Source organism: Xiphophorus hellerii, chromosome 5, assembly GCF_003331165.1.
Source record: "Xiphophorus hellerii strain 12219 chromosome 5, Xiphophorus_hellerii-4.1, whole genome shotgun sequence".
Lineage (NCBI taxonomy): Eukaryota > Metazoa > Chordata > Actinopteri > Cyprinodontiformes > Poeciliidae > Xiphophorus > Xiphophorus hellerii.
In genome coordinates this window covers 3,102,374-3,113,731 of record NC_045676.1, presented here as the reverse complement: position 1 = coordinate 3,113,731, position 11,358 = coordinate 3,102,374, and the positions used below count along the sequence as shown (strand labels likewise).

General features: G+C 38.2%; 1 protein-coding gene across 1 annotated transcript; it reads right to left on the bottom strand.

The window, feature by feature from the left end:
* Positions 1-2,783: 2,783 nt before the first annotated feature.
* On the bottom strand, positions 2,784-4,581 carry foxe1 (forkhead box E1). Its single transcript, XM_032561807.1, has 2 exons — positions 4,424-4,581; positions 2,784-4,333 (listed from the first exon to the last, which is right to left on the bottom strand). The coding sequence occupies exon 2, from the start codon at positions 4,294-4,296 to the stop codon at positions 3,187-3,189; it is 1,110 nt and encodes a 369-aa protein (XP_032417698.1). The 5' UTR covers positions 4,297-4,333; positions 4,424-4,581; the 3' UTR covers positions 2,784-3,186.
* Positions 4,582-11,358: the final 6,777 nt, after the last annotated feature.

Genomic DNA, 11,358 nt, shown 5'->3' with positions numbered 1-11,358 from the left:
TAAGCAATTGTGACCTTTCTTTTTTGTAAAGCAGACACCTTTTCAAAATCATTTGATATTCCTCTTAGATAACTTTGGTTGAAAAGGTAGAGACAGTGATGATAAGAAGCAGGGAGGCGATACATCTGCCTCGTGTGTTTACATTTGGTTCTCCCGCCCAACAAATAGACTTCATGTTCTCAAAAGTAAAAAAAACTCAACAGATTCGCACCTTTAGAACTAAAGGTGCGAAAAGAAAACGCCCTCAAAAAAACGTCACAAGCTGATTTGAAAAAAATAAAACTCTCCAGACAACCATGAGCATCGTCGTTGTGCTCCAACTGACCTGAATCAAATTAGACGTATATCTCTGCAGATTCCTGGTATCGACTCATTAACTTGTGGATATAAAAGTTTCAGGATGGGAGCCCTGCATGACTGAACTTCAAAAAAAGTTGCATAAAATGAGTTAGAACAACTTTCACTCCCATCGTTTTTATATGCAAATAAGCAACAGAAACCCTGGTTGGGCTCAACTGGCTGATAGCTTTTTATTATCTAGCTTTGTGGCCTCCAGGCAGCCACCGCCCTGGGCAGAGAGCCATATTGCTCACGTTAAAATCCACCACTGCAGACATAAATAATTTAATTCGTGTTCAACACCAAGCGACGGTTTCCAGACATGTGATGCATCATGGATTAAACAACATAATTGACATTTAATATGATTCACATCGTGGATTTGCATGAAACTTTGTAGTCTAATTTTCCGGGTAAGTTGCTTTTCTGACTGACAAAGTGCTTCTTCAGCTGCATCATAACACTTTCTCTCCTTTCTTTTCTTCTTACACAACAGCTTTCTGCAACAAGAATCATTTACATATGATTGTCCACATTCACTGGTTTGAATATGGCCAAAATTATACCAGGGACTTCCCATTTTTCTTTTTTTTTGAGTACAATGCATGTCACACTCAACTTTTCTAAAACAAAAATATTAAATATAATCAGGTTTTTAATTTGTAACATCATCTAAATGCCCCCAAAATCCTTTTTAAACAGTTGCTTCCAAGCTTTTCAGTTTAGACCCACAAAAAAATCCAAATATCAATTCGAAACATAGAATATTAAAAGCGGAGATGCACATATAATGTTTATAGATTAAATTTTCATCATATTTCTACTTTCTACACCTCTCTACTTCTGATTTTTATGTACTATAACTCTTAAAGTAATAAATAACGGCAAAATTATTCACACTCCTTTAACATTTCCTTGTTTTATCATGTTGCAACCAGAACCATGTGGGTTTCATATTATAGCCAAACACAGGTGGCACAAAATTTTAAGTGAAAGAAAAAGAGTAGATGCTTTCTAACATTTTTCTAAGTAAAACCTGAATCGTGTTGGGTGCTTTTGCATTCCCGTCCCGCATGAATCAACAACTTTCCGCGCAGTTAAAGCTGCGAGTGTTTTTGGAGGGAATGTCTGCCAGCTTTTGGATGTCTTGCAACTGAATGTTTTATCCATTCTTCTTTGCAAAAAAAAAAAAAAATAAAATCAATCAATCTCATGCAGTTTAAACAAAAAGTGTCTGAAGTTTGAAAACTTTGCCATAGATTCCAAGTCCTTGCAATCGGCTGCACTACACTTTAGTTAGGGGTGTCAGAGTAGATGGGGTGAATGGAAAGTGCATTCCACATTTACAGATTTTATTTGTGCTTTTTGTTGTTGTTTTGCAAACTGCATTAATTTACCTACATTTGCATAGATGTCAGAAAATCCCTTTTAAGTTTGTGTTTGTAATGTGACAAAATCTAGAAATTAAATATGTCAACATGTTTTGCCAGAGAGCATGAATAAAAATGCGCTTTAAGTGTCTAAAAAATGAAGTAACTTCATTTTTTTAAACTTCGCATGGTTGTTTAACTCATTCGTCTGTCAGGTTTTTTTGTTTTTTCTCCCCTGCATGTAGATTTCTGTGGAAGTTTGTAAAGGTGTAGTTAATCAGTAGGTAAATATTTGCTCAGGTTGGATGATTGCTCTGCTCAAGCCTTCTCCCAATATTGTTACACGGTGTCTACTATGTACAGTTACAGGTTTTATTGGTTTTCTAGTTGTGCAGCTGGGTAATTTTAGGTTTTGTTACATTTAATGAGTGAAATTATTGCAGCTTGTCGTGTTCCTCCTTTCCAACTAATAATTGTAACAGAAAAACCCATAAAAAGAATATAGAAACATATATATTATCTTAATAAGATAAGATATATCTTATCATATCCAAAAATCATAGAATCTCACATTTAGAGGTAAATAAACAAAGCATTTAGGCAACAAAGCTGGTTTAATGGACGATAATGAAGCGTTTCCCTGCGAGTCTCGTCTTGTCAAATCCTCAGACTCTGGAAGAGTTTTCTGAGCTCCGTGTTGGTTTTGCAAGGTGAAATATCAAGTTACTAAGTCAATTCATTTTCTTGATTAGTGAAGTGAAGTGCTAAGCTGATGTGTGGTCATGATAAAGTGGAGTCCGGTCACAGTGAGTGGTAAAGCTCCGGCTCCAGACGACACTTCAAACCAGCTGAGCTGAGACACTGAAGGAGGCAACACAAAAAAATAATGCTTCTCTCTATTTAATTTGGTAGTTGGGACATGGATAAATTATTTTAATTTACTGCTTTATAAGTATTTGCTATAAGAAGTATTTTCCACCCTTTACATAATAAAAACTGAATAATTGTTTTGTTTGAGAACGATTTAAGTGCAATGGTTTACCAGTAATCAAATGTTTTTTATTCATGAAGAAAAAGTGCTCTATCAGTTTATTTACAAAAAAGCAAACAAAATATACATTTTTGTTTAAAAAAAACAAAAAACAATGACATGCACACTTTCTTTCTGCAATTTATCCTCTGCAAACAAACCTGTTAGTGTAAAGCCAGTAACCATGAAGCACAATAATTTATATGAACATAACAAATTCTGTTTTTGAAGCTCGGCAGGCTTGTCCAGGTTTTATCCGTTCACATTGTGACAAGAAAAAGGAACATTTGAGTGAAAACTTATAGAATGAGAAGAAGGGCTTTTAAAATAAAAGCAAGAAAAAAAATCACATTTATCATCTCAGTCTGCTCAGTTTAGAGAAAACAAGTCATGTTTGTGCTCTTGAATGTCACTTTCTGATTGGAGCCAACGTTGAGGTTCAGCTGCTCAGATCGCGGGAACAAAGCGGTCCATGGTCCCGGGATACGACGGGTGTCTCAGGTAGCTCCCGCTGTTGGTAACCGCACCTGCCGCCATGCTGTTGTACTGGGAGAAAGAGCCGAGCTGCACTGGAGACGCCCGGCCGTAATGGTCCACTGTCTCTGCAGAGCCGTGGGCCGCGGCGTGGATCCGGCCTGCCGAAGCGTAACCCGGGCTGTGACCCTGTCCGTAGGAACCCTGGTGGGCGTGGTGGTGCGGGTGGCCGTTCGGGCCAGAGTAGGTAAACCCGGGGTGTGTCGCGGAGCGGGATGGCACCGCTCCCCCGCATGGCTGACCCTGGAACCCTGGTGTTCCCAAGCTGCAGGCGGCGGACCCGTTTGGCAGCCCCTCCGGACTGAAGCTGCGGCCCGGCTGCTGCATCATCTCCGCACCCTGACCCGCCAGCATGCCTGCTGACGCCGGATGTCCGATGATGTTATTGATGCTAAACATGCGGGTCTGGCCGTGTGCAAATCCAGGTGGCGATGATGAGGGGTAGTAGGCGGCGGAGGGCAGCTGCTGGCCGTACGCAGGGTTGACCGCCATGTTGGGGTACACGGAACCGGAGTACGCCGCTGACCTGGTGATCTGGACCGGGGAGAAAACTGGCGTCTCTTGGACATACGCGGCGTAGGTGCTGAGGTCGCAGCGCTTGAACCTCTTCCTGCGCCTCAGAAAGCTGCCACTCTCAAACATGTCCTCCGCGTTGGGGTCCAGCGCCCAGTAGTTGCCCTTCCCGGGTCGCCCGGGTTCCCGCGGGATCTTGATGAAGCAGTCGTTCAGCGTCAGGTTGTGGCGGATGGAGTTCTGCCACTTCTTGGAGTTGTCTCTGTAGAAGGGGAACCGCTCGGTGATGAACTTGTAGATTCCCCCCAGCGTCAACTTGCGGTCGGGGGAGTTGGCGATGGCCATGGAGATGAGAGCGATGTAGCTGTACGGCGGTTTCCCCCTCTGCAGAGGTCTCTTCCTCCTTCTGCCACGCGGCTGCTGATCCTCTGTCTGCGGGGAAGGGTTGGAGGATGGCAAGCCGGAGTCTGCCGGAGACTCTTTCTCCACTTTCACCACCGGCATTATCATTGCAAAACCCCCAACAAGTGATTCTCAAGAGGTCCTCCTTAAGAGCAAGGAACCAAATTATTTCTGGGGCAGGGGAAACCAGACATCTGCCAAAAAATCTAAAAAAACCCCCAAACAAATAGCCTACTGTCTCTGAGTCCAAATTCAGCAGATCTTCCCCTGGAAGACGAGTAAATTTCCTCTGTTAAAAGATGAGAGCGACTTGTTTTCCTGGCTCGCTGTCAGCTGTAGTGAGAGGTGAGCTGTGAGAGTGCCATTTGCTTTAAGGTGTGAGAAAGAATGAGTCACTTAGTTACCTGGAGAGCATTTTACCTGTAGGGCCACGCCCCCCGGAACATCACATGCTCTCTGCATACCTGAGCTTCAGGTTCATGAGGGTCTGTTGGTCACATTTGCCAAGAGCCTGCATGCTTTTTTTGAGTATTTTCTTTTGTTAATTGGTTTTACTTTTTCTTCTAGCTCTGTCTGAAAAGTGTGGCGTGTATTTTTTATTCGAGTCGTTACTTTGTTGTGCGTCTCTTTAGAAATAAAGAGACAAAATGTTTCACCCTTTCATTGGCTCAATCTCAGTCAGATCAGATGGAGAGCAACTTTGATGAGTAATTTTAAAGCCTTGGGATTGATTCTTGTTCATATTTAGATCTGGACTTTTACTAGGCCATTCTAACACCTGAATATACTTCAATTTAAACTGTTCCATTTTTGTTCTGTCTGTGTGTTTAAAGTGGTTGTTCTGTTACTTTTAACAGGTTTTCCTAACAGGATTGTCCAGCATGATGCTGCCACCACTATGAGGGCACGGAAGGTTTCCAATGTGCACAGAGAGGGACAAACATCAGGTAAGATGAGTCGTTATAGTTTTGAAGTTATAACGAGATTTAAAACGAGCAACTTTCTCGTTATAACAAGATGCAAAATCCCTTAATATGAGAAACTTTCTTGTTTTATGAAGAGTCTTAGCTCATTAAAACACGAAACCTTCACGTTATAACAGGATAAAACGAGAAACTTTCACATTAAGATTTAAAACTAAAAACTTTCATGTTATAACGTGATTTAAAACTCAATAAAACAAGAAATTTCTGGATTAATTGATAAAAGTTTTATGTCTTCTTTTAACAAGAAAGTTTCTCAACAGTTTCTTGTTTTAACAAACCGCATTTTTATATAAAATTTTCTTCTAGATGACACTTAAAAATCTGAAGAAATGTTTCTGATCTACTCTTACAGTCTTTCTTTTTAAAATGAGAAGATATTTTGGTTTTAACAAGATGTAAATCTCATTATGACATCTTCTATATCCCATTATAAGGTGAAAGTTTATCGTTACAACCAGATGTTGCTCCTGAATTTATTTAAAGGTTTTGGAAGTTTGGTTGAGAAATTCTTTTGTGAAAAAGTTAGTTTTAGAAATTTTTTTTTGTTATTATTTTTTAGTTTGCAGAATTTGCACACAGCTGTGTTTTTTCTGATTGCGTCACAAATTCTGTAACAGTTTATAAATTTCCAGCTTTTAGCAGCCTTTTTTATACACGTTTACCTGCAAATCACCAGTTATTCTGTCAGCTTTTAAGTTAAATTACCCCAAACTGTCTAAAGCAAATATAGTTTCCTCTTTATATTCAAATGTTCGCTTCAAAGCCAACCTCAGTTTATTTAGAAATGTCTAAAATGCTCCACGTTGTTTGGACGTTTAACTCTAAAACACCTCTTTAGTGGTAACTTAACCAATGAGTTGTTTTTCTATCGTGCTTCCTTGTTTGTTTTGTGCCAGTGGTTGGACAAGCCAGCTGTGTTAAGAGATGTAAATGCTCTGCAGACAAAGGCCCTCCAGTGATTTCAGCATGCAAAATATAGACCATCATCATAAAGCCTGGACGCAACTTGAAAGAACGAGGGGAAAAAAAGCAACACTTTGCATGGAAATCACCCTGTGGAGCTGGATCACATCATTTTTAATGCATTCAAACATCAGAGTGATAAATTATTTTGTCCTGAATTTTGTAGGTTTAAACCTGTAAACTGACAGTGATGATATGAAGTCCTTAGGTTCACCGGCTTAATCTCTAAACCAAACACAGCAGCAAAGTCCTGCTGCTCAGCACCAGGCCGGGTTAAGCTGCAGGCTTGTGTCAGAGCCGGAGCGTCGCGGACGGGAAAAGCTCGTAGGTTTGCTTAGACAAGCAGCCCGATGAAAGGTTTAGTCCTGCGGGAAGAGCTGCGGATGTGGCGATCCTTGGTTGGAGCTAAATGGAGGCTAAGGTGTGGTACGTGGTGAAAAACGGAGCTTCTTAGGGTTAACACGAGGATTTACAAGCCAGTTTAAATGTACTCTTTGTCCTCTTTTAGGTCAAAGGAAGTCAAAATACATTATTTAATTTAAATAATCCCAGTTTAATCTATTTCTAAATAAAAATCATACAGGATTTATTGATGTTTATCTTAATCTTTGACTTAATCCTTATCATAATTAGTTTTAGCTCAGAGAATGTTGCCGTAGCATTTGATTAGTTTGTTCTAAACAATATTGTTATAAAAAATCTTAAAGGAAGTATTTGTACATCTCATTGGATGATTTTTGATGTAATTTTGAAGAATTCTGCAAATTTCTGAGATTAAGGTTTATGTGAGATTTTATGAAAAAGAAACCCCACCAGGAATTGGTTGTGTAATAAATAATTACATTTATTATTTATTAGTGGTAAGACTCGATAAAATATTTTTTAATCGAATTAATTGCAGGTATTAATTGCATTTTAATCAAACTAAGCAACATTTTAAATTCAAAATCATCTACTAGCTAAATTATTGAATAAATAAACATGCAAAGACAAAAATAAACAGACTTATTGTTTTTAATCTGTTATTTAGGTTACTCAAGCCTCAGACTGGATCAAAGTGCTGGACTGTGGATGCTAACTTTAGCATTGGGGACGTCTGTTGCTACATGCTTAGCATTGAGATGCTATTTTAATCTCAGATTTCATCACTGATAGGCTAACTCCTTTTAGCTGAACTTCACCACAACAACAGTCTTTTCCAGAGTTGAGTCATATCGTTTTTAGCAGCAGACATTAACCCTCAGTGTCGTCCATCGCTGCTCTTTGCAGATGTTGCTTGTGCATCAGATTTACTGGCATACCAGAAACGCAAAAACAAAGGTTCCGCTTGGAACTTTAGTATGTTCAAAACATAAATCAAGTGATTAATTGAAACATTTTAACACGTGAAAGTTTCTCGTTTTATATCTCAGTTTAATGTCAAAGTTTCTTGTAATTAATGAGGCAAAATCAACAAGTTAAAGTCTCGGCCCTATTATTTATCAAACTAATGTCAACACAAAGCAAACAAGTAGAAAAACATTCTAAAAATTCTTCCTAATTCTGATATCTTTGCTAATTAAGGATCTAACCTTATTCTAAAGTTTATCAGTCTTTCAGGAGGTTAAGAAAATGGTTTCACAACCTTTAATACTGAGCTTTGAAACATAATGACTGAAAAGGGAGTGTAGGAGGAATTATTCTGAGCACTTCAGGGCCATAAAACATTCATATTTTGAAGTGAAGTAAAATGTTGTTGTGACTAATTTAAGGGCATTTTCAAAGACCTCAGGGAAATTAAGTTACATGAGTGTTAAAGGTCAGATCTAAGGGGTTTTACATTCACTATTTTATTACTTTCACCTAGAAGCTCATACTAAATGAAAATTCAGTTTGGATCAAGAGGAAATGAAGGAACAGTTTATACAAAAAGTACAAAATTCACCATGTTTTATTTACTTTTTATCAAAAAATGGCACATTGAACAAATTCTTCATCATTGAAAAACATTTAAATGGCAACACAGCAAGCAGGCCCTTCTCGCAATTTCTGAGCAATGTTTTGCATGTGCTTATTTATCTTTGGTGATGAGTTCCAAGTTTGCTTTCCACATGGAAGGTCTACTTGTCATCACCCTAATCTTTAGCTCAGGCCGCTCCAAAATGTTCCAGTCAGGCTAGATATATTATATTCATTTCTAAATCTGCCATGTTTAGATGTGAATCATTATTGGGCTGAAACGATTAATTATGATTAATCAGTTATGGAAATAATAGTCAACTAATTCATAACTGGAGGACACAGACTCAATAAAGACAATTTAGTGAAGGAACAACACACTAACAGCAGTAATTAAACCAAATCTGTATGAAAAAATATCAATTTAAGATATATAAAAAAAAAAAACCTTCTTTGTAAATATTTTCTACCCAAAACTTCTCCAGTGTCAGTTTATCTTCACCTGGTTCAAATTCTGTAAAAAACCAAAGGAAACTCCTCATATTTAGCGCCATTTGCTGTCCAATTATTAATTGGTTAATCCAAAAAGTAGCCACCAGATTAGCCGTATAGTGACTTGATGCTAAGTCGAGCAGAAAGAGCTGAGCGTTTCTCATGTTGATGTTACAAGGATTTTTTTTAGCTGCTAAAAATTATCAAGCGTTCACTAAAGATAAGCTGTTATTGCATCTTAGGCAATAAAATGTTTCTCTTAAAAACCCCCATTAAATTATATGTTCATTTGCATTTTTTGGTATTTTCAATATTGTATAAAATAAGCTTATGTGGTTAAATAAAAAATCTTCAGTGCTAAGTTTTTTTGGTCTGATTAATCAATTAATTGTCAGGCCTGAATCGTTTTGGCTACAAAATTATTATTCATTGCCAAAATGTTTGTTTTATAATGTTGCCCATAAAATGTGGCTTCTGTGATGACACTTTAAAACAATTTTAAGCTACGCTGTCAACATGTTCACACTCTGTCCATAAACCCAAACAGCAAATTGCTATCAAGACTGAACCTATTCTACATTATCAGTAAGTGAACAGTCACTTTTTACTCATAAATAGACCAAACTTAATACTTTGCTGATTTTGGAAAATGTCAGTCAGGTGCACAAAGATTTAACAGAAAAAGTGAAAACAAATTTCCAAATTTGTCTTCAGTACTACAATAAAACTTTGTTGACTCTCACGTGTCATATTTATTGCCGATAATGCCAAAATGTATAAAAGCCTTAAAATACATTTTTATTGCAGAAGCATTTTCCACAAGCATAAAATCTGAAGAAAGAAGTTGGGGGAAAATATCTCAGATTAAGAGATTAAAATAAATACATTTTAATATTTCTGCATTTTATATGTTAAAGTTCCTTGTAAACTTTCTTAACTCGGAATTAACAATTTTATTTTTTTTGCATCATTTTATTCCCTTCCTCAGGAATAAACCTGAGATGACTTGCATCTTTACGGTTCATTTGGCTACTCTTTCATAGACAATAACTTTAATTACCATGTCTTATATGTAAAGTTATTATTCATTGTCAAAGATTTTGAGAACAAAGAAGCTGATGAGTGCTAAAAATGCTGATGATGCACAGGGGGTTAATAAAAATTTCACAATCCCAAGATTGAGTGCTTCAGCCCTGCCTTTGACAGGCGTGATGGACAGGTATTTCAGTTTGCAGCAGACCTCACCCTTCAGCTAATACTGCTTCTTATGCTCGGCGGTAATGAACAATCAGTGGTGAGTAATTTCTCAGGTGCCTGTTGTTACTGGAGCGCCGGATTAAAGCTGCGATCCTGACTTGGCCGCGTTACAGTTGGTGTTTGTTCATGTGCTGTTTTATCTCCGTGCGGCTTAGAGATAAACCGTGTGCTGCTGGAGGCTGACTACTTTCAACATTTGTTGTCAAGAATGCTTTTAATGTGCAGATATGCATCAAGTTTTGTGTTCTTCATTCGAAACCTCAAATCCGAATATATCAATCTCATCGATAGACTCGCTGAATATATTGCAGGGGTCTGCAGAATGGAGAACCCTGCAACCATGCGCTACTGCAGCTGTGAGAGTTCTCCACCTTGCAGCCACAAAGCCGTGCAACGAAGCAAATGACGGCTGGAGGCTGAAAGAGGTCGCAGCGGAGGCAAATGAAGGGCCCTCCACTTTGTGTTCCACCTGTAGGGTGGCCGGCGAGAAACAGCTCTCTCAAAACAAAGACAAACAAATGAGACATTTGAATTTGAACACTTAAATTTAACCATTCAGGGACTGCAGCTCTACAGGTGGTTGTAAGCCGAAAGCTGACAGGCAAACACATAAAACACAACTGAACCAGTAAATGTGGTGGATAGAGTAGGGATTCAAACTTTATTTGTTAATTTTTTTTGCCTGGTTTCGATTCAGTGTTATTGGTGTTTTATCATCAGACATTGAATAATAATAAATTATATATTTCAGAAATATACTGTTTTAGAAAACTAAGATTATTTAACTTATTCAAATGTCTGTTAAACAAATTGATATAAAACCTGAGAAAGTCTGATGTAAAATTTTATTTTGGTTTGTTCCGCATTAGTCGAACTCCAGGCCATTTGTCTAGAAAATCCAGTTTGTTTGGGCAGATGTCAATACGTAATAAAACTAATGCAGACTAAAAAAACCGAACTCTGGTCCTCCTATAAACCAAGGCCTTGACGTGGCTGAAGTGAACTGCGGCTCGACTGCATGTGAACGCCAAGTGGATCGAAGACCGTTCCAATAGCAGGAAGTGGACTATATAACCCATTTCTCCTAGAGGAAGAAATGGCTGGTGGTCTTTTACCAACGATAAAATAAATCCTACAACTGCTAAAAATCTCAGGTCTCTCCTCCATTTTGGTTTACAGTTTGTGAAGACAGAAGTTGCACTCAGTGTCTTCTGCGGTTTTTGTGTCGTTTCCTTCAGGGGTTCTTAGTGCAGTGCCCCCACAGGCGAGGAGGGAAATGGGTTTCTCAAAGGGTTTGGTTTGTTTGACTCCGTGCAATGTGAAAGAAAACCTCAAAATGTTACAACGATCGAACAGAGCCTACTAGACTGTCAGGCATGAAAACAATTTAAGTGTTTTCAGCACTTTTTCTGGTACATTTAATAACCTTCTGACACCTGCTTTATGGGGACCAAAGCGATGAATAATATCAATTAATATTTGGTTAGAGATATACTAGTAATCATTCAGTTTAGGTATAAATGTAGATTTTAAA